The sequence below is a fragment of the Eumetopias jubatus genome, unplaced genomic scaffold (genome assembly GCF_037043125.1).
Source record: "Eumetopias jubatus isolate StellerSeaLion01/CBP00866 unplaced genomic scaffold, mEumJub1_p1.0 scaffold_10, whole genome shotgun sequence".
Taxonomy (NCBI): Eukaryota; Metazoa; Chordata; class Mammalia; order Carnivora; family Otariidae; genus Eumetopias; species Eumetopias jubatus.
In genome coordinates, this window is record NW_028274816.1 from 28,543,925 (window position 1) to 28,570,572 (window position 26,648).

Below are 26,648 nucleotides of genomic sequence, written 5' to 3' on the forward strand. Positions count from 1 at the left end.
GACGGTGCAGGGAAAGGAACCAATAGCCAGGACGCGGGGCCTTGGCAGGGGTGGGGCCAAGCGGGGGCCGAGCCCGCTGGTGGGCGTTCGTCCTCGCTTCACGCCTTACGTGAGTTTTCCAAAGGCTGAATGGAAATAGGATGTTTCCGTACCCAGAATCGTAGACTTTTCCTCTGTTAACGTTAATATAAAATAAGGGGCGCCTGGGTGGCTCAGTCGTTAAGCGTCTGTCTTCGGCTCAGGTCATGATCCCAGGGTCCTGGGATCGAGCCCCCCATCGGCTCCCTGCTCCGCGGGAAGCCTGCTTCTCCCTCTCCCACTTCCCCTGCTTGTGTTCCCTCTCTCGCTGTGTCTCTCTGTCAAATAAAACCTTAAAAAAAAATTACGTAAAATACGATTTTCATTAAAAATGACTTAAAGTCCTTACCTGCTTATGTCATCTGTTAATCCGCAAGGTGGTTCATACTTAAATCCAACCAGTCACAGCCCAACCTCCATTGCAGGAAAATCCAAAACATAGGTGTGGCTGTGCCCCTGCACCTGGCCCTGGCTAAGACCAAACCCCGGTCCCTTTGCCTCCAAATTTCCTGTTGCTTTCACTATATGCCATAGCAGGACAGACACAGAAACAGGGCACAAAGACCCCAGCTCTTCGAGGAATAAAGGATAATTACTACATGGCTCTCTCTGCTATATGTCATCACCTTATCCTGGGTACAAACTTGGCTGCTGGTTTTAGAAGCTGTGCCGTCCCCCTCAAATGACTGTGGCTTATCACTTAATCGAATGCTTCCATCACCACCATCGCCACCACCTCCAACCAGTATTTTGTTGCTGGTTTGTTTTTTTTTTTTTTAAAGATTTTATTTATTTATTTGACAGAGACACAGTGAGAGAGAGAACACAAGCAGGGAGAGTGGGAGAGGAAGCAGGCTTCCCTCGCAGCAGGGAGCCCGACGCGAGGCTCGATCTCAGGACCCTGGGATCATGACCTGAGCCGAAGGCAGACTTTTAACGACTAAGCCACCCAGGCGCCCCTCCAACCAGTATTTTGAACATGGCAGAAGGGATTTTTTTTTTTTTTAACCATGGTCAACAGCCAGGTTCTTTATCAGAAGGCCGGGAAGGATCACACTGCAGTCCCAAACGATAGTGTGAGGTTTGTGATCAGAGCGGAATAGATGCCTCTATTTTGAAGGCACCTAGAAACGGCTTTTAGGTGAAGAATACAGCCGAGATACTAACAACACAGACGCCTGAGGGGTCAAGACCTGACCATTTGGGAAAATTATCCAGGGTCCTTAACACAGTTCAAGATAACAATTAATAGGGGCGCCTGGGTGCCTCAGTGGTTAAGTCTACCTTTGGCTGGGGTCATGATCCCGGGGTCCTGCGACAGAGCCCCGCATGGAGCTCCGCATTGGGCTCCCTGCTCCGCGGGAAGCCTGCTTCTCCCTCTCCCACTCCCCCCGCTTGTGTTCCCTCTCTTGCTGTGTCTCTGTCAAATAAATAATAAAATCTTAAAAAAAAAGATAACAATATCAGCCATAAGATTTTGTCATATCAGGTCCAGTACTACTCATTCTTGCTTTAAAGCTTTTCTGGGTGGCAACACGGCTCTTAAACACAGCAATTGTTAGGCTTAAATCTATATTATCATTCTGACATACTGTATGGTTTAAGTGAATGACTTTCATTTATTGAACAACTATTAAAACCATATGATTTCACTCATATGAAACTTAAGAAAACAAATGAACAAAGGGAAAAAAGATAAACCAGAAAAAGACTATATATTACTACATAGAACATATATAGAACAAACAGATGGTTACCAGAGGGCAGGTGGGTGGGGTGATGGGTGAAATAGGTGAAGGGGATTAAGAGTGCACTTTTCTTGATCAGCACTGAGTAATATATGGAAGTGCTGAATCACTATATTGTACACCTGAAACTAATATAACACTATGTTAACTACACTGAAATAAAAATAAACAAATAACCATTAAAATAAGATTCTGGAATAGATGGTTCTAGTGTCACCTCCTGAGAGTAGCTCTATACTGAGGAAGGAGGTGTTTGCCTTCAAAGTTCCTTCTTTCAGCAGAAGGAAACACCTACTTTAGCTAGTATCAGCTTAGTCACTGCTGAGACACAGGGTGGTGACTGCTAAGAATTTAGGTGTGTGAAGTGCTTCTCCTGAGATGCCATGAGCTTTGCAAAAGTATTTAGTAATAATGGATACTAATATTTACTCTTCGCTTCCACGGTTTGAAGAAACTAGTCTTTGTGGTTTTGATTCTCTAAGAGGGAATATTAGTTTTTTTTTTTTTAAGATTTTATTTATTTATTTGAGAGAGAGACAGCATGAGAGGGGGTTGGGTCAGAGGGAGAAGCAGACTCCCCGCTGAGCAGGGAGCCTGATGCGGGACTCGATCCCGGGAGTCCGAGATCATGACCTGAGCCGAAGGCAGTCGCTTAACCGACTGAGCCACCCAGGCGCCCGGGAATATTAGTTTTTAAAAATGCTAAAGGTCTGTGTGTATTGTGTCATTTCATATATTTCATAACTGAGAACAGACTTCTCAGTTTCCATTTCCTTAATTTTCTCATGTTTCATACCATTTACTTTTTAAAAAGATTTATTTTTAGAGAGAAAAAGAGAGCCTGTGAGCATGGGGAGAGGCGGAGAGAGAGAGAGACAGGCAGACTACCTGCTGGGTGCAGAGCCTGACCCCACGACGCTGAGATCATGACGAGCTGAAACCCAGTGAGACACTTAACCAACTGAGCCACCAGGCACCCCTTGATACAATTTACTTTTAAGGACAAAGAGAGTTGTTCTCTTAAAACTACACATTTTGATCATGTTCTACTCCTCTCTAGAAGCTCCTGTTAAGGGATATCTTGAATCCGTTTAGAATGCCTGAATGTATGCATCAAAGCTTCCCAGCATTTATCTGTATTACTTCCCAGTTCCCGCTTCCAACCCCAGCCTTTGTTTCTATCTATTAAGGAAAGTTTATCCTTTGGAAAATGTACCCTTCTCTCTGAAGCATAAGATTCTCTGTGAAGTCTTTCCTGATAAACCGCATTTGGTTTGGTGTCAGTCCCCATTGCCCTAACCATCCCTCAGCATTCATGTTCACAGACCTCTCCAACATTTGAAATTTATTCTGCATGTTTTATAAGTCTGTTAATATGGAATTGTATACTTTCATTATCCTATTTTTTCTTCTGACTCACCTTTTCAACTAGCCACCCCCTTAAGGAAGGCATTAGGTATCTTTAGAACCTTTAATAAGCTAAATATAATGACCCCACAGGTAAAGAAGATGATGCATATCATCAGGACAGATCAGAGAAGCCAATTAGAATGGTGAACTGGAAAAAGACATCAAGAAAGTAGGTAAAGATAGAAGACAGAAAGACACTGCACCATATTGAGACCATCAGGTTACATGCTTGTAAGTGGGTGACTGACGGGATCTTTTCCCTGAGAAGTATACTAAGGTCTTCCAGGTTCAAGGTGGTGTACACATGCCTTGGAGTAGGATACAATGACCAGTTCTGTAAAAGGAAGCAGGGGTCTTCAGTCCAATTTCAAACTCTTCCACTGATTCACTGACTGTCCAATGGTGAACATCCACCTTGATTCCTCAGTGTTTAACTCTATTTGCAAAAAGGTATTTTCAATTTTTTCATTCACTCTCTAGCTGATCTCATCCAGTTCAACAGCTTTAAATTTCTCTCTTGAATTTGAGGCTCCTAGATCTATTCATTTACTCTGTATCTTTATTTGGATGTGTCTCTTGGGCATCTCAGACTCAATATAGCCAAAACCAAAACTTGATTCTCACCCCTCAAGCTGGCTCCACCCTATTTCAGTAAATGGCAATTCCATCCTTCCAAAAACCCTGACTTTGACTTGTCCCTCACACTTCATACCCAATCTATCAAGTTTTGTTGGCTCTACCTTCAAAATATATCTAGAATACAACTGCTTCCCACAACCCCCATAGACACTATCTTGGTCTAGGCCAACATCATCTCTCACCCAGATTATCACAACAGTTTCTTAACTGTTCCCCTGGCTTCCATTCTCAACCCCTTATAGTCTGCCTACAAAGAAGCTAGCCTGCTCACTTCAAAAGGAAAGCCATACCATGTCACACCTCTGCTTAAAATCCTCCACCAACTTCTCATGTCATTCTAAATAAGATCCAAAGTTCTTCACATGGAATTCAAAGCTCAATAGTTTTGTTATACATTTCTTTGATCTCATCTTCTAACACACTCCCTCTTGTTTATTCAACTCCAGCCACAAGGGGTTCCTTCCTGTCTCGATGTTCCTTTCTGTCCCTATGTCAACCACTTTACCTAATTAGCATTCTATCCCACCATCACTCGTCACCTAGCCTGCTTTGTTTTCTAAAGAGCACCTACCATTACCTGACATATTTATTTTTCATCTTGTCCCACTAGAATGCAAACCCCATGACAGAAACGGTTTTTAGGTGAAGTTCACTGTTCTATTCACTGCTTTCCCCCAATACCTAGAACAGTGCTCCTGTATGCAGCAGTAATAATTTCTAGGTATGAAATTCAAGGGATTTTTCACTTCATTAAAAACAAGCAAGCAAACAAAAACCTATTTTGGTTGCTCAGACAATCTTAAAATAACCAAAATACTTCTAGAATGAAGCTAGATTCCACAGCATCCATCAGGAATTACAACTGTAGGAAATGATGAATGACAATGTTCAAACATGCAAGCCTTTCAGATGCATCAGAATCACAAGCACATGGCAAGGATCATGTGCCCAATTAAATGAATATTCTTGATACGTATTCACCAGCTCATAAACAGATGTTGACCCAGAGCAGACTGTCCTGATGACTCTGCTAGGAAGAAAGGCGTGACATCACTGGAGAACCTCAAGGCATATGCTCAGGCAGGTGACACACGCGCACACACAGCCTAGGCTGTGATTGCTGAACTCCATGCTGACTGCCAAAGAAACCGGTCTTATTACCAACTCTCAGGTGAATTCTCCCAGCCTGACAATCACCTCCAACTCCTCTGCAGTTAAGGTTAAGGGGTCTCTTTGTGATCAGTAAGATGTTACGCTCCTCAAATGCATATTTGTGATACCTTTTCTTATATGTTTAGTCAAACAGTCATTCATGAAAAATGGAAGGGAAACAGAATTTGTTTAAATTCAATTTCTAGGTCCAAGGCAACCTATATGGCTGTCTCCAATACTGAACCCCCGCTTGTCATCAGTACCTCTCCCCACACAGTCCCCTCAAACTAGTCACACCCTCTGTGTTGCGCCCCCAACCTGTTACCAGCCCCAAACAATACTCCCCAAACTGTCAATGCCCTAAACAGATTCCCCCCCGCCATCACCATCCACCAGAGACCCCTCTTCTGTCATTCATACCTCCAAAATTCCCCTCGTCACCGAGACCCCACTCCTGTTACCAGCTCCCGACAGCATCCCCTTCCCAGTCACCAAAACCCCTCAAAGACAGCCCTGTAGTGAACGTCATCACCCCCACTTCCCCTCCGCAGCCCCTCACGGCGGCGTCTCCTGCCCCGCCCCCTGGCCCTGCGCCCCGGCGAATGGCGCCGGAAGCCCCGCCCCCGGCCGGTTGCTAGGCTCCGGCAGCCGGAAGTCCCGCCTGCCGTGTAGTCGCCGCAGCCGCCGCTGCTGCCGTCGTTGTTGTTGTGGTTGGTTCGCTGAGCTCCGCGGCTCCGAGAGCCGGCTGCGTCCCTTCCCCGCCGCCGCCATGAAGTGGATGTTCAAGGAGGACCACTCGTTGGGTAAGGGATCCGTCAGAGGCCGGGTGGTGGGGGTCGGGGCGGCGGGTGGGCCCCCTCCCCCACCCGGGCCGCCCTGGGCTGGGCCGGGCGGGGCGGATGCCGCGCTCAGGCCTTGGGTCGCTGAGGCCCCGGAGCCCCGGGCGGGTGCCCACGGACCCTTGTGCCGCCCTTCGCCCTTCTGCCGGGAGGCAGGGGTCGAGGGCCGAGGCCGCTGAGACGCCGGAACAAGGGCCCGGGGCGTGCGCAGGTCGCCGGGGGAGGTGGGCTGGAGTCCCCGGAACCGGGGGCCGGGCAGGCACGACCGTCAGCCGGGTCTGTGTCTCCCACAGAACACAGATGCGTGGAATCCGCGAAGATCCGAGCGAAATATCCCGATCGGGTTCCGGTGAGTGCACTCCCCGCCCCCTCAGCTCGCTGTCACCCCGTCGTCTAGGACTCGTGATAGGGCCTCGAGCCATTCAACAGTTGACAAGTTGAGGTTCCAGTCCCAGTTACGGTAGCAAAGAGGCCAGACTGGGTTAAGGGCCTTCCGGGGCCGTGGCGTGAGGGGCTAGAGCCGGTGCTGTTCAGGGTGCCTCAGTGCTGAATCTCCCGATCTAGGCCAGCGAGCTGTCTGCAGCCTCTGGGCTCCCTCGCCAATTATGTAAGGAAAGATGTTCTAGGACAGGGCAACAGGTCACTGCCACTTTTGGGAACAGCGGTGGAGGGAGACTGTCACTTTGGTCTTAGAAGTGGTACTTTAGTCTCAGGACACTCATCTTTGAGTCTCTATCTTTACTTGACTTCTAGCTCCCTTTCCTCACCCTGACCCTGTCATCCTTTCCTGACCAAAAAAATCTGAGAAGCCTCTGAGAACCCCTTTTCTTGTGGTTTCTCCTTAATCAGTAATAAATATGATCTTATCATTTCTTTCACGGTAGGGGATAAAGTTTCTATAATCCTTACTGATTTTTAAAGGACATCCATGCCTGTCATTGTAGCTCTTTGAACAATTCCTTTGAGGAGGGGTCAGGAGGGACGTATTTGAAACCTAGTTCAGGGAGAAGCAACAGGCCAAATGAGGAGCTTGGTTCTTGGCCGGCTGGGATTGCCACTCATTCCTGTTCGTCCATCATTTCCTGTTTCCTGTGGTCCTTGGGATCTTATTTCCCCTGTAGTGTGAAGGCGGGTCCATTCCGGGGTCCTGGAGGAATTGGCGGTAGACGAAACCCTCAGCAGATATTCTCAGGTCTACCCAGACAAAATGTTGAAAAGCTTTGTAGGAGGAGCTGTGTTTCTCGTATGCTTGCTGAGATCCAGGATGATAAACGTAACCACAAGAAAGGACTTTGTTTCTGTGTCATACATTTATGTCAGTTCTTAACCTCCAGAGTTAAGAGTTTGTGGTTCCTTAAATCAGGGCATATTTTCCAGTGTTGTGCAGTTTCCCACCCACCTCGGTGCCCACGTGCTGTTCATCGGCACCCTGACAGTCCAGGGCTAGAACAATGCAAGGCCAGAGCCTCATGTTAGAAATCCAGTCTTGATCTCTCTTTGCCTTCCTAGGTGATTGTGGAAAAAGTCTCGGGCTCTCAGATCGTTGACATCGACAAGCGGAAGTATCTGGTTCCCTCTGACATCACTGTGGCTCAGTTCATGTGGATCATCAGGAAAAGGATCCAGCTTCCTTCCGAAAAGGCAATCTTCCTGTTCGTGGACAAGACAGTCCCACAGTCCAGGTGAGAGGCGCTTCCTGGCACTGGCCATCTGCTCGGCTGTGCACAGAACTCTACATTTTGGAGGTTAGGAAACTCTTTAGGGGTCCTGACTGGAAATCTGGATTTTGTGCTCCCTGACCTGAGGAACTCAAGGAAAATACGAAAGGGCCGTGGTACATGGGAATGTACTTTGGATCAAGAAGATAGAACAAGGTTGGATTTAAAAAAAAAAAATTGAAATCTAGCCTCAGACCCTCATAAATCCTTTAAAACAGCTGAGGATTTACTTAGGTTTAAGCCATCAGTAGAACTGAAGCCTAAAATGAGGTTTTCTTCAAATGACCCATGAAATAAGTCCTGTCATTCTCTACTGGGAGCTTGTGGGCCCTGCTGAGGCTCAGGTTCAGTTAATCACCCTGCTGCTTGCTCTCCAAACTTAGTTCTGTGCCACTGTGCAAGTCTGTAGCTGCCTGATCCTCAGGTATGCTGAAATGGCTGTTGTCCAGCAAAAGGCTCTGAGGTCTCTTTACAGACTTACTCCTCCCTGGTACCACCTGCTCCGACTGTCAGAGGAATTGCCCCTGTTGCTCTAGCTGTTGTGCTGCCTGGAAGCATTCTTTGGGATACCTTGGGGCCTGAATCTCAAGGCAGGGGCATTACAGTTCCCTTCTTCTGTGTATTTGACAGCCCAGCTTTAGTCCCCGGTGGAAAAAAAACGAACTGGCTCCTTCTTCTAAATTCCTGGTCACTCCTTTGTCATTACTGGTTAAGTACTAGCCCCTGAGCCAGATGCTAGTCTCTCTCTCCCCTGAATGTGAGTTCCTGGCTACATTTCATCTTGGAGACCCAAACTAAGTCTCATTTGTTACCCCCCAAAAGTAGTACTTCTAAAACCCAAGGCTTTCAGAAATTCTGGGAACTAGCCCATTGTGGCCAAAATACGTTCCTTTTGAAAATCCTTGAAAGCTCCAGAAAAGGTGTAAGCCAAATTCCAGTCCTTTTCCTTTGAAAGGTAGAGAGCTCTGGCTATTTTTTGGTCTAATTTTTGCTTTCCCAATCTCCATCACCTCCGTTTCCTGTGTTTGGCAGAGAAGCAGGTTAGGGGAGAAGTGAAAAGTTCTGCCTGAGGAGATAGGCGTGGGCCTGGCTGCTGGGTGCTGTTGGTCTCCTACAGCTGTAGTTCAAGAAGCTGGGGTGTTGGCAGAGGCAGTCTTGCTGCCTGTTGGGGCTCTTCTAGCTTCCCTTCCCGGGCCTCTAGGCATCATGGTGTTGGGTGCACTTTTCATTGGGGTAGGAAATCCTGGGTGTCTGTGGTCACACTCAGCTTCTCTTAAGGTGGTGGGGAGTTAAATCTTCACTCATTCCACCTGCAGCTTCTGCAGAGTCTCGGTGACCCTGTCCTCCTTCCTGGAGGTGGCTTCTTAGTGGAGGGAGTAGGCGACTAGGACCTGTGGCATTGAATTTATTTTATCAATTCTGAGCCTCTGATATTTCTTAGAGGAAATGAGCCGGCTTCTGGAGACATTGTTACTCTGATGGCTCCATGTTAATCTAGCAATTAAAATGGCTGTAGATTAGCAACTGCCCCCTCCCTCCATTATCCCTGATATATAAATCGAATTGGAAATGAAAAGTGATTCGAGGCTGCTTCCTTTTTTCTCTCACTCCCATTTGCCTTTGCAATCTGGTAAGAATCTGCCCTAAAGCACGCGACACCAGTGACCCAAGTCAGGACTTTCAAGAATCACTAACCAGGCTTCCTCTCCTCTGAGGAAGCTCCTTTGGCCCCAGTTAATGGCTTTCTGTCCTACACTTAATGCAGCAGTTTGGTTTTATTAAGAAAAATTGTTTCTAAAACAAAAGTTGTGTGCGACATCATTGGGCTTTATGCAAATGCTGATCACCTGACGGCAGCACACACAGAACTGCCTCAGGGTCTCCCGTGAAAGCTGGTGTGTGACTCAGCCCTGCCATCCATCTCCCCAAGGCACTTGAGCCGCAGCCTCTTCCTCAGCTCCTGCCAGCCCCCTTAGGGAAGTGCAGGGCCTCCCTTAACCTTCCACCAGTGCTTGCAGCCTTCAGACAGTCGCTAGGGGGATCGGAGTTGGGAAAGGGTGAACCCAAGCCTGCAGGTGCCCTCGCCCATCCCATAACAGACAGAGCTGCGAGAGGGTCACGTGCGAGGTGGGAGGCTGCGCAGAAGTGACTTCATTTTTTCTTGCCTTGCAGTGGAACTTTGGGAGTGTTCTGGAACACAAACGATCATCATGTAAAAATGTGATTGTTTAGAGTAGTGAGTATTAAATACTGATTCTAGAAATAGAGACCAAGGCAAGTCCCTGAGAGTTTTACTTCCTAAATTTTTTCTGAGTTCTATTTTTTTTTTTAAAGCAGGGCAGAGGGGGTAGGATCTCAACTTCCTTTTCCCATTTAGCATTGGAAAGTTGAATTCTCTGCCTGGGTTCCTGCATCTAGAGTCAGGCCAAAAACAAAAGAATTGTGCCTTGGTGCAGACAGAGCTCGAGAAAGAATATCAGTGTACAAGCTTCCCAGTAATGGCATTAGAGGGGAGCCCAGACCTGGCAGCGGTATCCATCTTTTAGTCTTTGTTTAGAACACAGACGAGTCTTGTTAATTCCCATTTAAAATAGAAACAGTAGTATATTAATAAATAAAGTATCTCTAAGATGTGATAATTTGGGAATGTTACATTTGGAAACCGGTGTTAAGATTGTGGTGCTTAGTTGCTTCTTTGATTTTAAAGAGATACTAAGTAAGAGGAAGTTGTGAGATCTTACAGTCCATCCTTTATTTAGAAATGTGCTTAAATTAAGCACTTTTGATCATTTCTAGGTAAATACCTCTTCAAGGGTTTATTCCAGCAGTAATGGAATAGGGTTTATTTATATCAGAGAAGAATCTGACAAAAGGAATAGCCAGTAAATTTTGTTATTTTTTAGAATGTCGGGAGCCTTCATGGCTACAATACCTTTCACTTTGAGGTGGTTGCCTTTCCAAGGTCCGCAGCGGTGGCCATTGTCCTCCCACCTTAGCTCTCCGTCCTCCCTGCTGGGAAAGAGAGAAATCCAGGTCCATTGGAAGCATGTGGGCTCCATAGCAGATGGGTGACCAGGTGTGTGCCTGTCAGTCCAGCCAATTCATGAGTCAGGCTGGAGCCCACAGCCTTCACGACCTGACCTTGGTTGGGGACCACGGGAAGGTTCCGCAGGGATTAGGCACCCACACAGTTCTAGGCTGGCCTCCCCCCAGTGTATGCGCTCTCGAGTAGCTTAAAGCCAATGTTCGCACTCAGCAGCACAGCCATTCCTGGATGTGGACCCTTCTGAAAGGTGCTGTTATTATTGGCTGGTTTGTCTGAATCTGGGTGACACTGAATGGAGGGGTGAGTGACAGAGTTTTAGCAGTCAGTTTAGGTTCACTAGATTCAGTACGTCAGGGTTCCACCACATGTTGGATTGGCTCTGTGGCTTGAATCTGCCATTGTCTTTTCCCATTTCTTGCACCCTTCTGGGAATGAGTGCATGTCTTAGCTGATGCCACAGCGGTGTGCTTTAGTATCAGGGTCTGGAGGTCATCCCTGGGTGTCTTCCTCAGCCAGTAACTTGGGCGGGAAGCCTTGGAGGTGCAGTGTCGCCCACAAGTTGTCAGGCCATCCAGCAGGCCTGTGCCGCTTAGCCTCACAGGCGCATACAAGAGGCGCCAGTGTGCATGAGGATCCTCGGGCATCCCAGCTGCGGCCTGCCCAGTGCCGTGTGGCTTGGGCCTCTGTGACCTCTTCTCAGAGGCTTGTGGAACTTGTCCTGAACTGACAGGCCAGCCCGCTGACTAGGGTTGCGTTTTTTCCCCCTGCACTTGCATTTAACTCTTTAATGGGACTTAAGAGTGTAAACCGTGTTTGTGGCCAGCTCTTTTTTGCTCCAGACCAAATTATTCGGACTTGGTCTGTATGTGGCCTGATCCCTGTAAGAGCTATTTTGAAATCATACTGTACACATGTCTCAGTCTTCTTTCGTGGCACTCTGTGACACTCAGAATCGGGCATTCGGTCACAGGCTGCTGAATGAAAGTGAGTGTTCGGCTCCCAGCCTTGAGTATTGTCACTTTCCAAGTTCCTGCCCAAGGGCTGTCCTCAGTGTAAGGACCCAGTGCTGCTGCCAACTGAGTCAAGTTTCCACACGAGGCTGCGAGACAGAAAAGGAGAACAGCGAGAGGACTCACAGTCATAGCACAACCAGCCGGTTGTCACATTACAGGATGTGAGGGAAAGAGCCCTGTGACACGGAGGCTGGTGGCAGCCTTCCTTGGGCATCTGTTACAAATGTAGAATCTCAAGCCCCACTCTGACCTCCTGAATCCACAGAGGCATTGGGACCAGACGTGCAAGTGATTTCGGATGTGTGTGCGTGCGTGTGCGTGAGTGACAAGCAGTTTTTTTTTAAGTTTTTAAATTATTAAAAAAATTTTTTTAAAGATTTTTATTTATCTGACAGGGAGAGACACAGCAAAAGAGGGAACACAAGCAGGGGGAGTGGGAGAGGGAGAAGCAGGCTTCCCACTGAGCAGGGAGCCCGATGCGGGGCTCGATCCCAGGACCCTGGGACCATGACCTGAGCCGAAGGCAGATGCTTAATGACTGAGCCCCCCAGGCGCCCCTACAAGCACTGTTCTTGGGGAGATCTGTGCAGAAGTTACGAGATGCTGACGTTAGGGCAGTAGGACAGTATTCACTTGGAGGCGGCAAGGCTTAGTGCTAAGCATGTGTCCTAGCTTTGTGATCTGGAGTGAATCATTTAACTGCTCCGTGTCTCACTGTTATTAGTGCCTCACTTTTATTATTATCCATAAGCTGTGGGTTGTGATCCTTGTGAGGTTATGTTGCCTCAGAAGACTGCCGTGAGGATAAAAAGAATGAATATAAACACACTTAAAACAGTGCTTGGCACATAAGTGTTATTATAATTAGGAGTTTTATGATCACCCTCTATAGCTGCTGGGGCACTGGTTAAACAGATTTATAAACCTAGGTTTTACTTAAAAGACAATGCAGGGGCGCCTGGGTGGCTTAGTTGGTTGAGCGACTGCCTTCAGCTCAGGTCATGATCCTGGAGTCCCGGGATCGGGTCCCACATCGGGCTCCCTGCTCGGCGGGGGGTCTGCTTCTCCCTCTGACCCTCCCCACTCTCATGCTCTCTCTCTCTTTCTCTCTCTCAAATAAATAAAATCTTAAAAAAAAAATAAATAAAAGACAATGCAGTCTAAAGACAGGATTGAGAGCCACATGACGGGCCTCGGCTCGCAGAGTCTCAGCCTGCTTTAGGCAGCGGGGGCTCCAATGGCCGTTGTTCACTGCAGGCCAGGGCTGGGGTGGGCCACCAGTGCTTATGTAGCTCCTCAAGTATTTTTCTTTCTTTTTTTTTTTTTAAGATTTTATTTATTTATTTGAGAGAGAGGGAGAGAGAATCTGAAGCAGACTCCCCAGTGAGCACAGAGCCTGACATGGGGCTTCACAGCCTGAGCTGAAACCAAGAGTAAGACGCTCAACTAACTGAGCCACTCAGGCACCCCTCCTCACGTATTTCTAATTCCAGCAGTGGGATTTGGAGTATTTGCACTGGGCCTTCTCACTTGTTAGGAACGGAGGGCATTTAGTGTATCAGATGGAACCAGCCATGACATTGGTATCAAGGGGTGGCTGCCTTTGAATTGCACAGTGCCTTTTACTTCTGCCTCTAAATCCCTCTGGTAAGGGTCGTGAGGAGATGGTAGGACAGGCCCTCATCAAGGTCATCCTGGACAAGTGGACGAAGTGGGGCTAAGAGTTGTGCAGTCGCTGTACATGTTCTTCCTGCCGCCTCATCCCGAGGCAAACGCGATTCCTCGGGGTATTCCCAGCCGAGGGGGTAGAGGTCTTCTTGAGAGATGCAGCTGCGTGTCAGGCCCTTTGGCTAGTTGCTGGCTCCTCACCCACTTCCTAATCACATGGCTCTTAAAGATAAGCATCTCAAACAAACAAGACAGATGGGGTTGCCTGGCTGGCTTAGTCAGTAGAGTCTGCAAATCTTGATCTCAGCGTCCTGAGTTCAAGCCCCACTTTGCCTATTTAAAATAAGAAAAAAGAAAATGCATTGAAAAGACAAGCACCTGTCTCCCTCTGGCAGAGAGACTGTTTCTCCACCTAGTTGCATCTGGAATCATTCTGGGCATTTTAAAACAAACTGATGCCTGGATCCTACCTCCAGAGATTCTGATTTAATTGGCCTGGGGTGGGGCTTGAGCCTGGAGATGTTGTAAAGCTCCCTTGTGATTCTGTTGTATAGCTGAGGTTGAGACCCACCGCTCTAGGGGTCTCATGCGGGGGTTCCTCCCTCAACCCACCGCCCCTCAGGTCTTCACATGCTCCAGGGCAGTGCTGTTGAGAAATGGCACTCAAGCCACATTTGTAATTTAAAATGTTCTAGTACATTAAAAAGGAAACAGGTGAAATGAATTTTAGTAATATATTTTATGTATCCAGCATATCCAAAATGTCATTTCAATATGTAATAGAAATTGAGATTTTTACATCCTTTATTACATAGCAGGCTTGAAATCTTGTGTGTGTTTCACACTTAAAACACATCCCAGTTTAGGGCGCCTGGGTGGCTCACTTGGTTAAGCAACTGCCTTGGGCTCAGGTCATGATCCTGGAGTCCCGGGATCGAGTCCCACATCGGGCTCCCAGCTCAGCGGGGAGTCTGCTTCTCCCTCTGACCCTCCCCCCTCTCGCGCTGTCTCTCATTCTCTCTTACACAAATAAATAAATAAAATCTTTAAAAAAACAAAAAACAAAAAACACATCCCAGCTCAGATGAGCCTCATTTCACACGCTGCCTGTAGCCAGCGGCTACGGTCCTGGACAAACTGCAGGACGTGTCTCTCATAGCAGAAATAGCACGAGTCCTTACGTTACACATTCCAGGTTAGAGCTCGGGAGCACTGTGTTACGTACCAGATGCTGATGACAGGTCATTTGTATTCGTACTCATCCACCCCCATGTTGTTAAGAATTCTCTTGGGCCCACGCCGCCCACTGGGCCAAGCCGGCAGGTGGACAGGAAGAAGAGGAAAGGGAAACACCCCTTTACACATGTGGCCCCTATCCCTGTTACATGGAGGTCCCACGTGGTGCGCTGGGAGAACGCTGGCAGAGTGGGCCAGGCCCAGTTGCACCTGCTTGAGGCCCTGGGCCCCTCTGTCGCCCGATGGCCCTTGTTGTACTGAATCCTGCATGTAAGCATCGGTTGTGGCCTGCGCAGCTAGTGACCTCTGCTGTCTTCAGCTGGCTCTCGTTGACTCCACAGGCGGGGTCACACTGATGTTTAGGCCACGTCTGTACCTCCTGCCCCTCTCGTACAGTCACATGGCCAGAGCTCGCCCGGGGTGCCCATGGTACTAGGCTTAACTCTGGAGCCCGTACAGCTCAGATCCACGGCAGAAAACTAGATTAGGTCTCCTGTACTGCAGTCTGCCTTACGGTGTAGGGAAAACCAGCTTTCCCACCCACACACATTTAGTTTGAGCAGTGTCTATTTCTGGAGGGTTCTTAGGAGCATTGGGCAGGGTTTCTTTGGATCCCAGATATAATCTGAGAGCTTTTTGCATTACATGTGAGGAAAATAACTTTTCTTTGATGGCACAGATACCGATTGCTGGGGCACAGAGTTTTTGGTGGGGGAGCTTCCACAAGATTGAACCCACTTACATTTATCATGTTAGGTACAGATTATAAACCTTCACATAAGCCTGTAGGAGAAGCAAGCCCCATGTAGTCTTCTTTACCTTGGTCCTCCACCCACACAGGGATGGGCCTCTTAGGCTCTTAATTTTGCTTAGGTTTTTTTCTCTTGCACTTGGCCTCCAGAAAGAAACAGGTACTGACCAGGCAAGCCCACTCAGGGAGCTAGCCCTGGCTTCTGAAAGAATAATTTGGTGTGAGGGTGCGGCAAATGGCCTTGCCTCGGGGCAGGAGGATGGAGCTTTGATTTTAGTCTTACTTACTGATCGCCAGAGGTCTAATTTATCTTAATCTTTCATGGCTCCATTTCCCTTCTGTAACTCAGGATTGTTGGTACACAGCAGTGCGGAGATTGGAATTACTTTCATTTTCATGATCCACCACCCACAGAATGGCAGAGTAGCTGGTTCAAGCAGTCACGTCCCTTATCCTCAGATCAGCTTTCTTCGAACACCTGGACTCAGTGACCAAACCCAATTCTCAATGTTGTTTTTTCTTTTCTTTCAAGCCTAACTATGGGACAGCTTTACGAGAAGGAAAAAGATGAAGATGGATTCTTGTATGTGGCCTACAGTGGAGAGAACACTTTTGGCTTCTGAGGGCCAGCGCTGGGCTAGGTGCACCATTCCCGCTTGTGTATCTTGTAAATAGCCGGCCGTTTTCCGTTCCCAGACCTCTTCACATAGACCTAATTAGTGCGTTTGTAACTGGATTTATTTCTTAATATATTGGGAGGTTTTGTTTCCTTAGGTTAGTAAATTATCATACAGAGTTTTATTCTGAGTTTTCCTTCCTGTGCACTGCCCTCATGGCTGTACTCCCCAGGGCACTTGTTCTCTGAGGATCATTATTTCATGAAGATATTTCCATATTAAAGTGAGGTAGTTGGGGTATTAAAGTGAAAGGGAGGGAGGTGATGCATTTCTTCTGGATTATGTTTGAAGTGTTAAAGATGGCTAAGTATTAAAAGCACCCAAATTAAATCCTTAGCAATCAGACACTTGCTTCACTAGATTTTGCCAACTGCCAATCATGTTGGACTGAGCTAATCTGTTCCTCTTTCTGAAAGTATTAAGGTAAATAATTAACAATAAAACTTCCTCTTATAAAGGCATTGCGGTGTGACCATGTCCTTTATTTACTTGCTGGCAGAAAGGTCAGAGCAGTGGCTCGGCGTCTGCTAGGCCAGCAGGAGGGTTTGTGGGGCCCCTGGCTGCACAGCCTGGGACAAGAAGCAGTGATCTGTGTCCTAAGAGGGGCTTTTGTTTTGATGGTTAATATATCCACATGGTTCAGATAAAAGATTTTAAAAAGGGAGACCTTGAGAGGTCCTCCCACTATTGTTTCCTGACTCCCTAACCTTCCGCCTTGCGGGAAACTACTTTAACTAGTATCTTGTTTCTTTCCGGTATTTATTTTTGGAAGTATAGTTAAATATAAATATGTCATTTCCTTGTTTTTTTTCTACAAAACATTATATATATTTATGTGTGTTGCTTTTTTTTCATTTAACAGTATATCCTGCTGACCTTTCTGTATCAGTTTATAGGGAGCCTTTTCGTTCCTTTTTACAGCTAAATGGTACTGCGTTGTGTGAATGTCATTATTACTTACCTAGTTCCTAGGCCCCTATTAATGGCATTTGGGTTATTTGCAGCCTTTCACCACTACATACAGTGTTGGGATGGTAATTGTACACACACGGCCTCTTACATGCCCCTGCACTCTTCATGGGGCTTCAAGAGGGCTCTCCAAGCCCTCTCCCTAGAAATCACAGTTAGATTTTCCCATGCCCACGAGTTTCATGATTTCTCACAAATGAGTGTAAATATGTAGGCTTGCCAGAACACAAATGCATCTAAGAGGAAAGCTTAGTTAACTTTCCCAAATCTTCTTGGATAGCCTGTGTTGGATGCTAGAGCCCTATGTAAATAATCAGGATAAAGAAACTAGGTATCATCCCACGATCTAGGAACATGTAGTTAAAATGACTGCCTTAAAACTCTCTACTGGGGAAGAAACAAAAGATCTTTAGCTCTGTCTTCCCCAAATTACAGAAGCAACCCGTCAAAGCTGTCTACTGAGGTCAGCTTCCCAGTTGGGACCGGAGGAATCATTTGTCATTAAGCATTGTGTTCGTCTTTCCCAAACCTGACCCAATAGAGTCTGCGGTCTCTTTGCTGGTAGTTTTGAACTAGAAGCAGATACAAGCTGATGAGGGAGCAAGGGAAAGGGAAGGAACAAGTTCTGTGTTGAAGGGAATCTTGTTTGTGGTGACATACACCCAACTCAAACTGGCTTAAGCTCTAAAGAGGCAATTTATTATTTGAGTTACTGTACAGGGAAAGAAAGTTCACTGGCTTCAGACAGCTCGAACTAGAGGTCAAATGATAACATCAAAACTCTTTCCTCTTGGTTTTGTTTCCCTCTGTGTTGACTTCATTCTCAGGCAGATTCCTCTCATGTGATGGCACAGTGGTCCCATCAGCTTTAGCAAATCCAGTGGAAGAGCATTCCTTCTGAGGACAATGTTAAAAGTTCCCTAGAGGGCTCTGGCTTCACTTGAATTACCAGATAGCCCCTCACCCTTCCAGCCTGAGGCAGGGACTGGTGGGAAGGAATGGTTAAAACCCTCCTTAACAGTATAAACAGAATAGGATTATAGAGAAATGGGGAAGGGATAGCTTTCCAAAGGCATTTTGATCTGTTTCTGTTTACAACCACAAACCCACAAATGAAACTGAACAGAAATAGTAGAGGGAAGGAAAAAAAAAAAAGCAAGGGTCACCGAAGCCAGCTGTGGTTTTTGGGTTTTTTTCCCTTTTAAAACTAATTTATAGGGGTGTCTGGCTGGCTCAGTTGGTAGAGCATGTAACTCGATCTCCTCCGGGTCGCTGAGTTTGAGCCCCATGCTGGGCATAGAGATTACTTAAAAAATTTTTCTTAATTAAAAAATAAACTTATAGTTTTTATCAAACACTCGTTGGATGTCAGATGATTTATATATATTACTATGATTCAAAAAGACCCTCATGAGATATAGACAGTGTAATTCTCATAGCTACATCGCTACCAACTGACGGCTGAGACACCAAACTTGAGATTTAAGAGGAAAGACAGTTGGCGGTGTGAGATCATGTTATGATGTCTGTTTTTTCTATTTACAGTGTTTTCACACTACTGGACACTGAGGCACAAACAGGAATAAAACATTACCCTGTCCTCCAGATGTTTACAGTATTATTTGCTTACCTACACATAAGCAAATAATTACAAAGTGATATTAGAAACTATCTTGGAACAGAAGAGGGAGTAGCCGTTATCCATAAAAAAAACTATTGAGGAAAGCAGCCTTATTTGTAATTCCAACAAAAATGGATTTGTCAATCTTGCCCTTAAAATGTAGCATCTGAACGAAGGATTGAAAAGTTAAAAAAAAAAAAAAGCATCTAGTTTCCCCCAATTCTAGTCCTTAAAAGACAGTAGCAAGATTTTACAGATGAATTTTATCAAACTAGGTAAGGAATCCTTAACCCTTTTTACACTTTCAGAGATTAGAAAAAGGGAATAATTACAAATACATTTTGACACTGAAAATCCCAATGCCAAAACTTCATAAGAGAAAAATGACAGATTGATCTCCTTTATCAACACAGAAAAATCTTAAATAAAATACCAGTAAATAAAATTTAGCAGTGTACTGAAACAGTCATGACCAGGGCCCCTGGGTGGCTCAGTAGGTTAAGCATCTGCCTTCGGCTCAGGTCATGATCCTGGAGTTGTGGGATAGAGACCCGCATCAGGCTCTCCGCTCAGCGGGGAGTCCGCTGCTCTCTCTGACCCTACCCCCTCTTTTGTTTTTTCTTTTTAAACCTTTGTTTTAAAAGATTTTATTTTTTGTCAGAGAGAGAAAGGAAGAGAGAGCACAAGCAGAGGGAGCGGGAGGCAGAGGGAGAAGCAGGGTCCCCGGTCCCCACTGAGCAGGGAAGCCGGATGTGGGACTCGATCCCACGATCCTGGAATCATGACCTGAGCTGAAGGCAGACCCTTAACCGACTGAGCCCCCCAGGTGTCCCAGACCCTAACCTGTCTTGTGCGTTCTCTCTCACCCACTCTTTCTCAAATCAATCAATCATGACCTGGTAGAACTTAGCTCAAGAATGGGTCATATAGTCCATCATTATGTCTACTAATAAAAATATACCAAATTAATAATTAAAGGAGAAAAACTGAAGAAAAAACACCTGAAATAAAACCCATTCATAACTTTTTGAAAACCTCTTAGCAAATTAAGAAGGGCACTTCTTTGACTTGATAAAGAGAATTCATAAAAAATCTAGAGCAAATATTATTTAAAGCTCTGATAAATAAGGCAGTGTGGTGCTGATACTGGGATAGACAAATACACTAATGGAACAGAACCCAGAAGTAGATCTGTATATAAAACATATGTCATAGGTGGCATGACAAATCAGTAGGAAAATGGACCAGTCAACAAATATAAATGGTACTGTGAAGTCTGAAGGGTGAACTTTGTGGTATGTGAACTCTATCTTAGTATCCTCAACTAAAGCTGTTAAAAAAAGTTTATCACTGCTTCTACTCAATGGTGTCCTGGCATAAAGCCAATACAGTAAGAGAGGGAAAGTAAATGAAAGGCATAAAAATGAGACAGGAAGACTAAATTGTTCTTATATATAGACAGCGATAGTCTACACAGAAAAATCCAAGAGAATCTGTAAAACTTAGAACACTAATAAAGTTCAGCACGGTTGCTGGATACCAGAGGAGTTACAAATATGGATGTTGTTTCTACATACCAGCTGTAACCAATTAGGGAATATAATAGGAGAAAAGATCTCAATAGGAGCAAAAATCTGTAAGTGCATAGGAATAAATTTAAATATGATATGCAAGACCTTCATGGAGAAAATGAACCATTATTGAAGGACATGAAAGAAGGCCTAAATAAAAGGAGAGATACACTAATATACCATATTCGAGGATGAGAACACCCAATATTGAAAAGCTGCATATTGCCCCAGATTAATTCTAATAAAAATCCCAACCAGTTTTTTTTATTTTGTTTTGTTTTGTGGAATCCAACAACTGATGCTACATCCAGCTAGAAGAGCAAAAGGCCAAGAATAACCAAGAAGTGCTAAGAAAAACAAGCTGGGGAGACTTATCTTAGCAGTAGTTAAGTAATTAAGACTGCACCATATGGCATAGAGATAGACAAACTAGGAAACACAACAGAAACCCAGAAACAGACCAATGTTTAAAATATAACAGTGATACCATGAAAATCAAAAGGGAAATGATGAAACTAGTTAACCTCTGATTCTATAATTGGATTCTATATGGAAAAAACAGATCCTGGGGCATCTGGCTGGATCTAGTCGGAAGAGTGTGTGACTCTTAATCTCGGGGTTGTCAGTTCAAGCTCCATGTTGGGTATGGAGATTACTTAATATTAAAAAAAATAGATCCCCATATTATAACATGCATAAAATAACTTCAAGCTAAAGATCTAAATGTGGAAAAGCAAAACTTTTAAAAAAAATCTAGAAATTTAGAGTATCTTTGACCTTGGAATAGGTAGGGAGTTCTTAGACAAGATACAAAAATACAATAGGGGTGCCTGGGTGGTTCAGTCCATTTTAAGCATCTGTCTTTGGCTCAGGTCATGATCCCAGGGTCCTGGCATCGAGCCTCATGTGGGGCTCCCTGCTCAGAGGGAAGTCTGCTTCTCCCTCTCCCTCTGCCCCTCTGCCCCTCCCCCCCCGCCTCCCATGCTTTCTCTTTCTCGTTCTCTATCAAATAAATTCTTGAAAAAAATACAAAAAGGAAAAAAAATTGATAAATTAAAATTTTTTTTTAAAGATTTTATTTATTTGACAGAGACACAGCGAGAGAGGGAACACAAGCAGGGGGAGTGGGAGAGGGAGAAGAGTCTTCCCATGGAGCAGGGAGCCCGATGCAGGGCTCGATCCCAGGACCCTGGGATCATGACCTGAGCCGAAGGCAGACGCTTAACGACTGAGCCACCCAGGTGCCCTGATACACATTTTTTAAAAAGATTTTATTTATTTGAGAGAGAGAGAGAGAGAATGGGGGAGGAGGGTCAGAGGGAGAAGCAAACTCCCCGCTGAGCGGGGAGCCTGATGTGGACTCTATCCTGGGACTCTGGGATCATGATCTGTGCCGAAGGCAGATGTTTAACTGGCTGAGCCACCCAGGCACCCACAACAGATATAAATTAAAGAATTCATATCCAGAATAAATAAAGAACTCTTCCAATTATTAAGATATAACAGCCCAACAGAACAATGGACAAAGGAGAACAGAAAATTCTTAACATTACTCAAGGCCTCTGTATATGTTGCACATTGCACCAACTCCAGAGTGTGCTTTTCAGAATACAGTGTGAATAGTGCCCTCTAGATTTGCTCAGTGCACAAGCTCTACACTAAAAGATACAATCTTACACTATATGGTTGATGGCCCTGTGAAAATGCAAAGGATATGGGATACCCTTTCACATTCATCAAATTGGCCAAATTAAGTTGTAACATTTAAAAATGGTAGGGAAGGGGCGCCTGGATGGCTCAGTCCTTAGGCGTCTGCCTTCGGCTCAGGTCATGATCCCAGGGTCCTGGGATCGAGCCCCGCATTGGGCTCCCTGCTCAGCGGGAAGCCTGCTTCTCCCTCTCCCACTCCCCCTGCTTGTGTTCCCTCTCTTGCTGTGTCTCTCTGTCAAATAAATAAATAAATAAATAAAATCTTTAAAAAAAAATGGTAGGGAAGATGTGAAATATCTGGAATTATTATAAACTGCTTCTGTGAGTGTAAACTGGTACCATCACATTGGAAAGCAATTTCACAATATCCAGTAAAATTAAAAATGCAGATAACCCATGACCTAGTAAATTCCATGTCTAGGTACATATCCTAGAAATATCCCCACCCATGTACAAGAGACATATCCAAGAATGATCACTGCACCCTTGTTTTCCTAAGCAAAAAATTGGAAACCAGCTAAATGTTCACCAACAGGAGATTGGAGGGGTAACGTGGTATATTCCTATAATGGAATACTATACAGCAGTTTAAAAGAATGCACTAGAGCTATGTATGGTAACATAAATAAATCTCCAAAATGGTGCTGAGGAAGGAAAAAAGCAAGATGCAGAAATATATTCAGCATGTTATCATTTAAAATTTAAAAACATGGGGGGCTCCTGGCTGGCTCAGTCGGTGGAGCGTGCGACTCTCAATCTCGTGATCGTGAGTTCGAGCCCCACATTGGGTGTAGTTTACTTAAAAAAATATATATTTAAAAAATGTAAAACCATGCTAAATAATCGTATGTATTGCTTAAGGATACAAACTTATGTATTGAAAGTATAAACCGGGGTGCCTGGGTGGCTCAGTCCTTAAGTGTCTGCCTTCGGCTCAGGTCACGATCCCAGGGTCCTGGGATCGAGCTCCACATTGAGCTCCCTGCTCGGCGGGAAGCCTGCTTCTCCCTCTCCCATTCCTCCTGCTTGTGTTCCTGCTCTCGCTATCTCTCTCTCTCTGTCAAATAAATAAATAAAATCTTTAAAAAAAAAAGTATAAACCATGTCATTGAGGATGGTGACTACCTAACAGAGGGAGGGGAATAGTATCAAGGAGGCACGGGAGGGGAGTGGTGGTGGTGGTAAATGTGGGGTTTCAAACACAACTAGTCCTGTTTTATTTCTCCAGAAAATAAAAACAAGAAGCAAATACAACAAAATGTTTACTGTTAACTGTATGGTGGGTGTTATTCCTTTTATTGTGTGTGAACTATTTCCTTTTTGTTTCTAAGTTACATCTGCAAGAACAGAGACTGGGTCCTTCCCAAAGAACATACAGGTACCTCCGTTTCTCAATTCCCTTTCTTTCCTCCGCCCAGGAGAGGCTGGCTCCTTGTTCTCTGGCCCTGCACTTGCTGAGGATGCCAAAAATAACCTTGTCCCCCCGTGGGGGAGGAGGCAGGGAACAAGCTTCTTAGTTCCTGCCTTCCTTGTCTCTCTTTTCTAGTATAGTCTAACCTTTAGATTACTCCCTTGAAGCTCCCGTCTTCCCTCTGGCCTCCCAGCCACACACTTTTCCTGTGCTTCTCTACTTGCTCCTAAGCTCTCCATGCCCTCCAGGGCTCCATCCACGCCCCCCTTCTCTTCTCATTCCACCCACGTTCCCTCTGGATGATTTTACCCTGACTCAAGTCCTCAAGGACTTACTAGAAATAGATGCCCCCCCAAATCTCTATCTGCAGCCCATCTCTCCTGACCCCCAAATCAGCCCCTGGAAATACCGCCTCCCCCCCCTCCCGCCCCAGTCCTTATCCCAAGCTAGCACAGAAATCCTAAATTCTGAAACTGAGCCCTGTGTCCCTGGCCTGCAGCTCCTCTCCCCGAGTCCCCTTTCCTGATACATGGCGCCACATTCTGTCCTGTCACCCAGCAGTGACCTGGGAGCATCCTCATTACTACCTCCTCCTCATCCCTTACCTGCAACCAGCCCATCAGCCTTGCTGGTCCCCTCCTATGGCTCCTAACACCAGCATTGTCTGGGCCTCATCATTTCTCTTTGAATTACTCCAGTAACCCCCCAACTGTGATCTCTCCGCCACCACCCCTGCTGTTCCAGCCTCCCTGCCACAGGGGAGAGCAATCCTGCTAAAATGCATTTTCCAGCCCAACACCTTTTTCTCTTAGTCCCTGAATGGAGGAGTCATCAGGAAAAAACTTCTTGGGATGTACAAAGTCCTCCCTGACTTGCCCAAGTTCCTCTCTAGCCCCTCATACTCTGCCAGGCTCCCGTGCCCTGCTCTCTTCTCTGGCCTGTGTATATGGTGATTTGGGCCCAAATATCCTCTCAAACTGTCCCGCACATACACGATTTCTCTTTGCTCGCTAACCCGTAATCCTTCCTTCTGCCTTTGCCTCTTTGCTCAAGCAAACCTGGGTCTGTGAGATCTTCCCGCGCCCCTGTCCCAGTTGGGGTGTTTGACCTCGATCTGAGCCACCCTCACACTGTGCTGTTGCACTGTGAAGGCACTTGCCTGCCTTCCCTATCAGACAAGGAGCAACGAGAGGACCGTCCCCTATCCCTGAACCTCGGGTATATAGCATAATGCCTGGCATAGTGATGGTGTTCAGAAGGCATAGGACTGGTCGACCTGGGGCTGAGAGCCTACTTAAGTGGGAATGCATCTTAACTGTTTGCAGTGGCTGAAACACACTGTGGCCACATGGAGGGCATGGGGCAGTTTTGGGCACCCAGGCACCAGTCCCAAAGGTGGCCTGAGGATCTCCAAGAATTAGAAGGAAGCTGTATCAATTTTTTCTTTCTTTCTTTCTTTCTTTCTTTTTTTTTTTTTAGAGAGTGACTGGAGGGGAGAGAGAGAGGGAGAATCTTAGGCAGACTCCAGACCCAGTGCGGAGCCCTAATGCGGGGCTCCATCTCACAACCCTGAGATCACGACCTGAGCCGAAATCAAGAGTCAGACACTTAACCGACTGAGCTGCCCAGGCGCCCAGGCTGTAACAATTTTCTTAATCTCAAAAGACCCTTCACTAAAAATCTTCATTGGACCAAAGGTTAGAACACTTTAAAAAGTGCATTTAGTTCCCCTTTTCATCTTTATTTCCTTAGGGAGGAAAACACCAATCCTGGTGGTTGACATCAGGGAGGCAAAGCCACAGGAGTTAGGTGGGAGGATCTACATAGGCCTCTGTGATCAACGGGTGTGATTCGTTGCCCCCTGCACAGCTGGAGATGGGCTGTGGCTTCCAGATGTGGGGATGGCGCAGGCAAGCGAACGTGCCAATGGCTGGTATGCAGCAGGAGGCTCCCCAAACACTGGCCCGGTAGGCTTCTCCTAGGGACAGTCTCTCGTGTTGATTAGCAAACGCCCTGGGAATCAGGATCAGCAAACTGAAGGGTCACTTATGAGCTGAAATACCAAGGCTGGCATTCCCTGTGTGCCAGGCAGGCCGCCCTCCCCACACCCGTGTTGTCCATGATCTCATCGTCTCCCTGTGACCCTCCAGCTGTGGGAGTGGTGCCCTCATTTCAAAAGTGAGGACATGGACACTCTGCGAATGTATTGACCTATCCGAGATCACACCACCAGTACATCCTGGACCCAGAGTTCTGACTCAGGCCAATGGCCAAAATCCATCCTTGTTCTGCTAGACCAGAGGATACGCACTGAAGGCCTGGGTCTCTACGTGGCCCCCAGACATGTATGTAACAATCCAACTTTCCTGCTTCTCCTGAAAAAATTCTTAAGATCTGATGACAATCAGTTGGAACAAAATAATGGCTCTTCACTGGACAAGGAATACGCTTCTCAGTTCACTCCACCTACTTTAAGTTTTCTACTCCTGGAAATACTTGGGTTTGCAACCCCTGCACCACAGTTTCTGCACCATCCTTTATTTTAGAACAGAATTCCTTCAAAGCATATGCAAACAACATACTAACCCATGTGGGCCTTCATCTTTTGTGAAGGACGCCAAGAGGTGGGAGACACCGTCTGGTCGGCCCGTGTCAGCACAGGTGAGTGGGCGCTGTCGTCCGGAGCCTGGTTGAGACCGTGCTGCCACTCTGTCGCCCCGAAGCCTAGATTCTCCCGCTGCCAGCTGGTTTCTCTGCCTGGCAGTTACGGACGGGCTAAGACAGAAGGGTGTTCACAATGGCGCTGGATAAACGGAAGAACAAAAAGTGTGGCATGAAAATATCAGCTAAGGGGCACCTGGCTGGCTCAGTCGGTGGAGCATGGGACTCTTGATCCCAGGGTTGTGAGTTCGAGTCCCGTGTTGGTCTTAGAGATTATTTGAAATTTTAAAAAAATTATATAAAAAAAAGAAAAAGGAAATACCAGCTGAAAAGGTACTCACTGGAGGTCAAAATAGTCCACGGTCATAGCAACAAAAAAGGAATCGGGTGAAATCTTGGCGGCGATGAGGGAATATACCTCGAGAGGAGCTCTTTTGTCTCAATTAACAGAATCTAATTCAACCAAGACAGGGTGAACTGGATTGAGCGTGCACCAATTGTTGAACAAAGCTTCGGGTGCCCGCAGCAGAACTTCTCAGAGATCTCCTGAGGTTGCACAGAAAGGTCTTGTTGAACTGAAGGAAGATGCTGGGAATGGGCTCTGTTATCCTGCTCTGTTGACAGGTTGGTTTCACCACGAAGGGGCCCACCGTACCTCTCCCCATGGAGACATTGCTGGGTTTCAATGCGCTTTTCATTCTCTCGGCTGCCTGAGCAAATAGCCATCACT

General features: G+C 46.2%; 2 protein-coding genes across 7 annotated transcripts in view; one reads left to right on the forward strand and one right to left on the reverse strand.

Annotated features, from left to right (window-relative positions):
• Positions 1 to 5,680: 5,680 nt before the first annotated feature.
• On the forward strand, positions 5,681 to 16,436 carry GABARAPL2 (GABA type A receptor associated protein like 2). The gene is made up of 4 exons (XM_028093365.2): positions 5,681 to 5,830; positions 6,160 to 6,215; positions 7,376 to 7,548; positions 15,831 to 16,436. The coding sequence occupies exons 1-4, from the start codon at positions 5,797 to 5,799 to the stop codon at positions 15,919 to 15,921; spliced, it is 354 nt and encodes a 117-aa protein (XP_027949166.1). The 5' UTR covers positions 5,681 to 5,796; the 3' UTR covers positions 15,922 to 16,436.
• The window catches only part of ADAT1 (adenosine deaminase tRNA specific 1), a 49,898-nt gene continuing 32,639 nt past the window's right edge, over positions 9,390 to 26,648 (reverse strand). The window contains exons 12-14 of one of the 6 annotated variants that reach the window (XR_015769149.1): positions 11,540 to 11,729; positions 10,517 to 10,596; positions 9,390 to 9,774 (exon numbers count right to left, since the gene is read on the reverse strand). The gene's annotated coding sequence lies outside the window, so the exon portion shown is untranslated. Of the gene's footprint in view, positions 9,775 to 10,311; positions 10,597 to 11,539; positions 11,730 to 12,039; positions 13,645 to 25,956; positions 26,061 to 26,648 lie in introns of those variants that run through there. The other 5 variants (XR_015769148.1, XR_015769147.1, XR_015769150.1 and 2 more) reach the window with 5 other exon arrangements.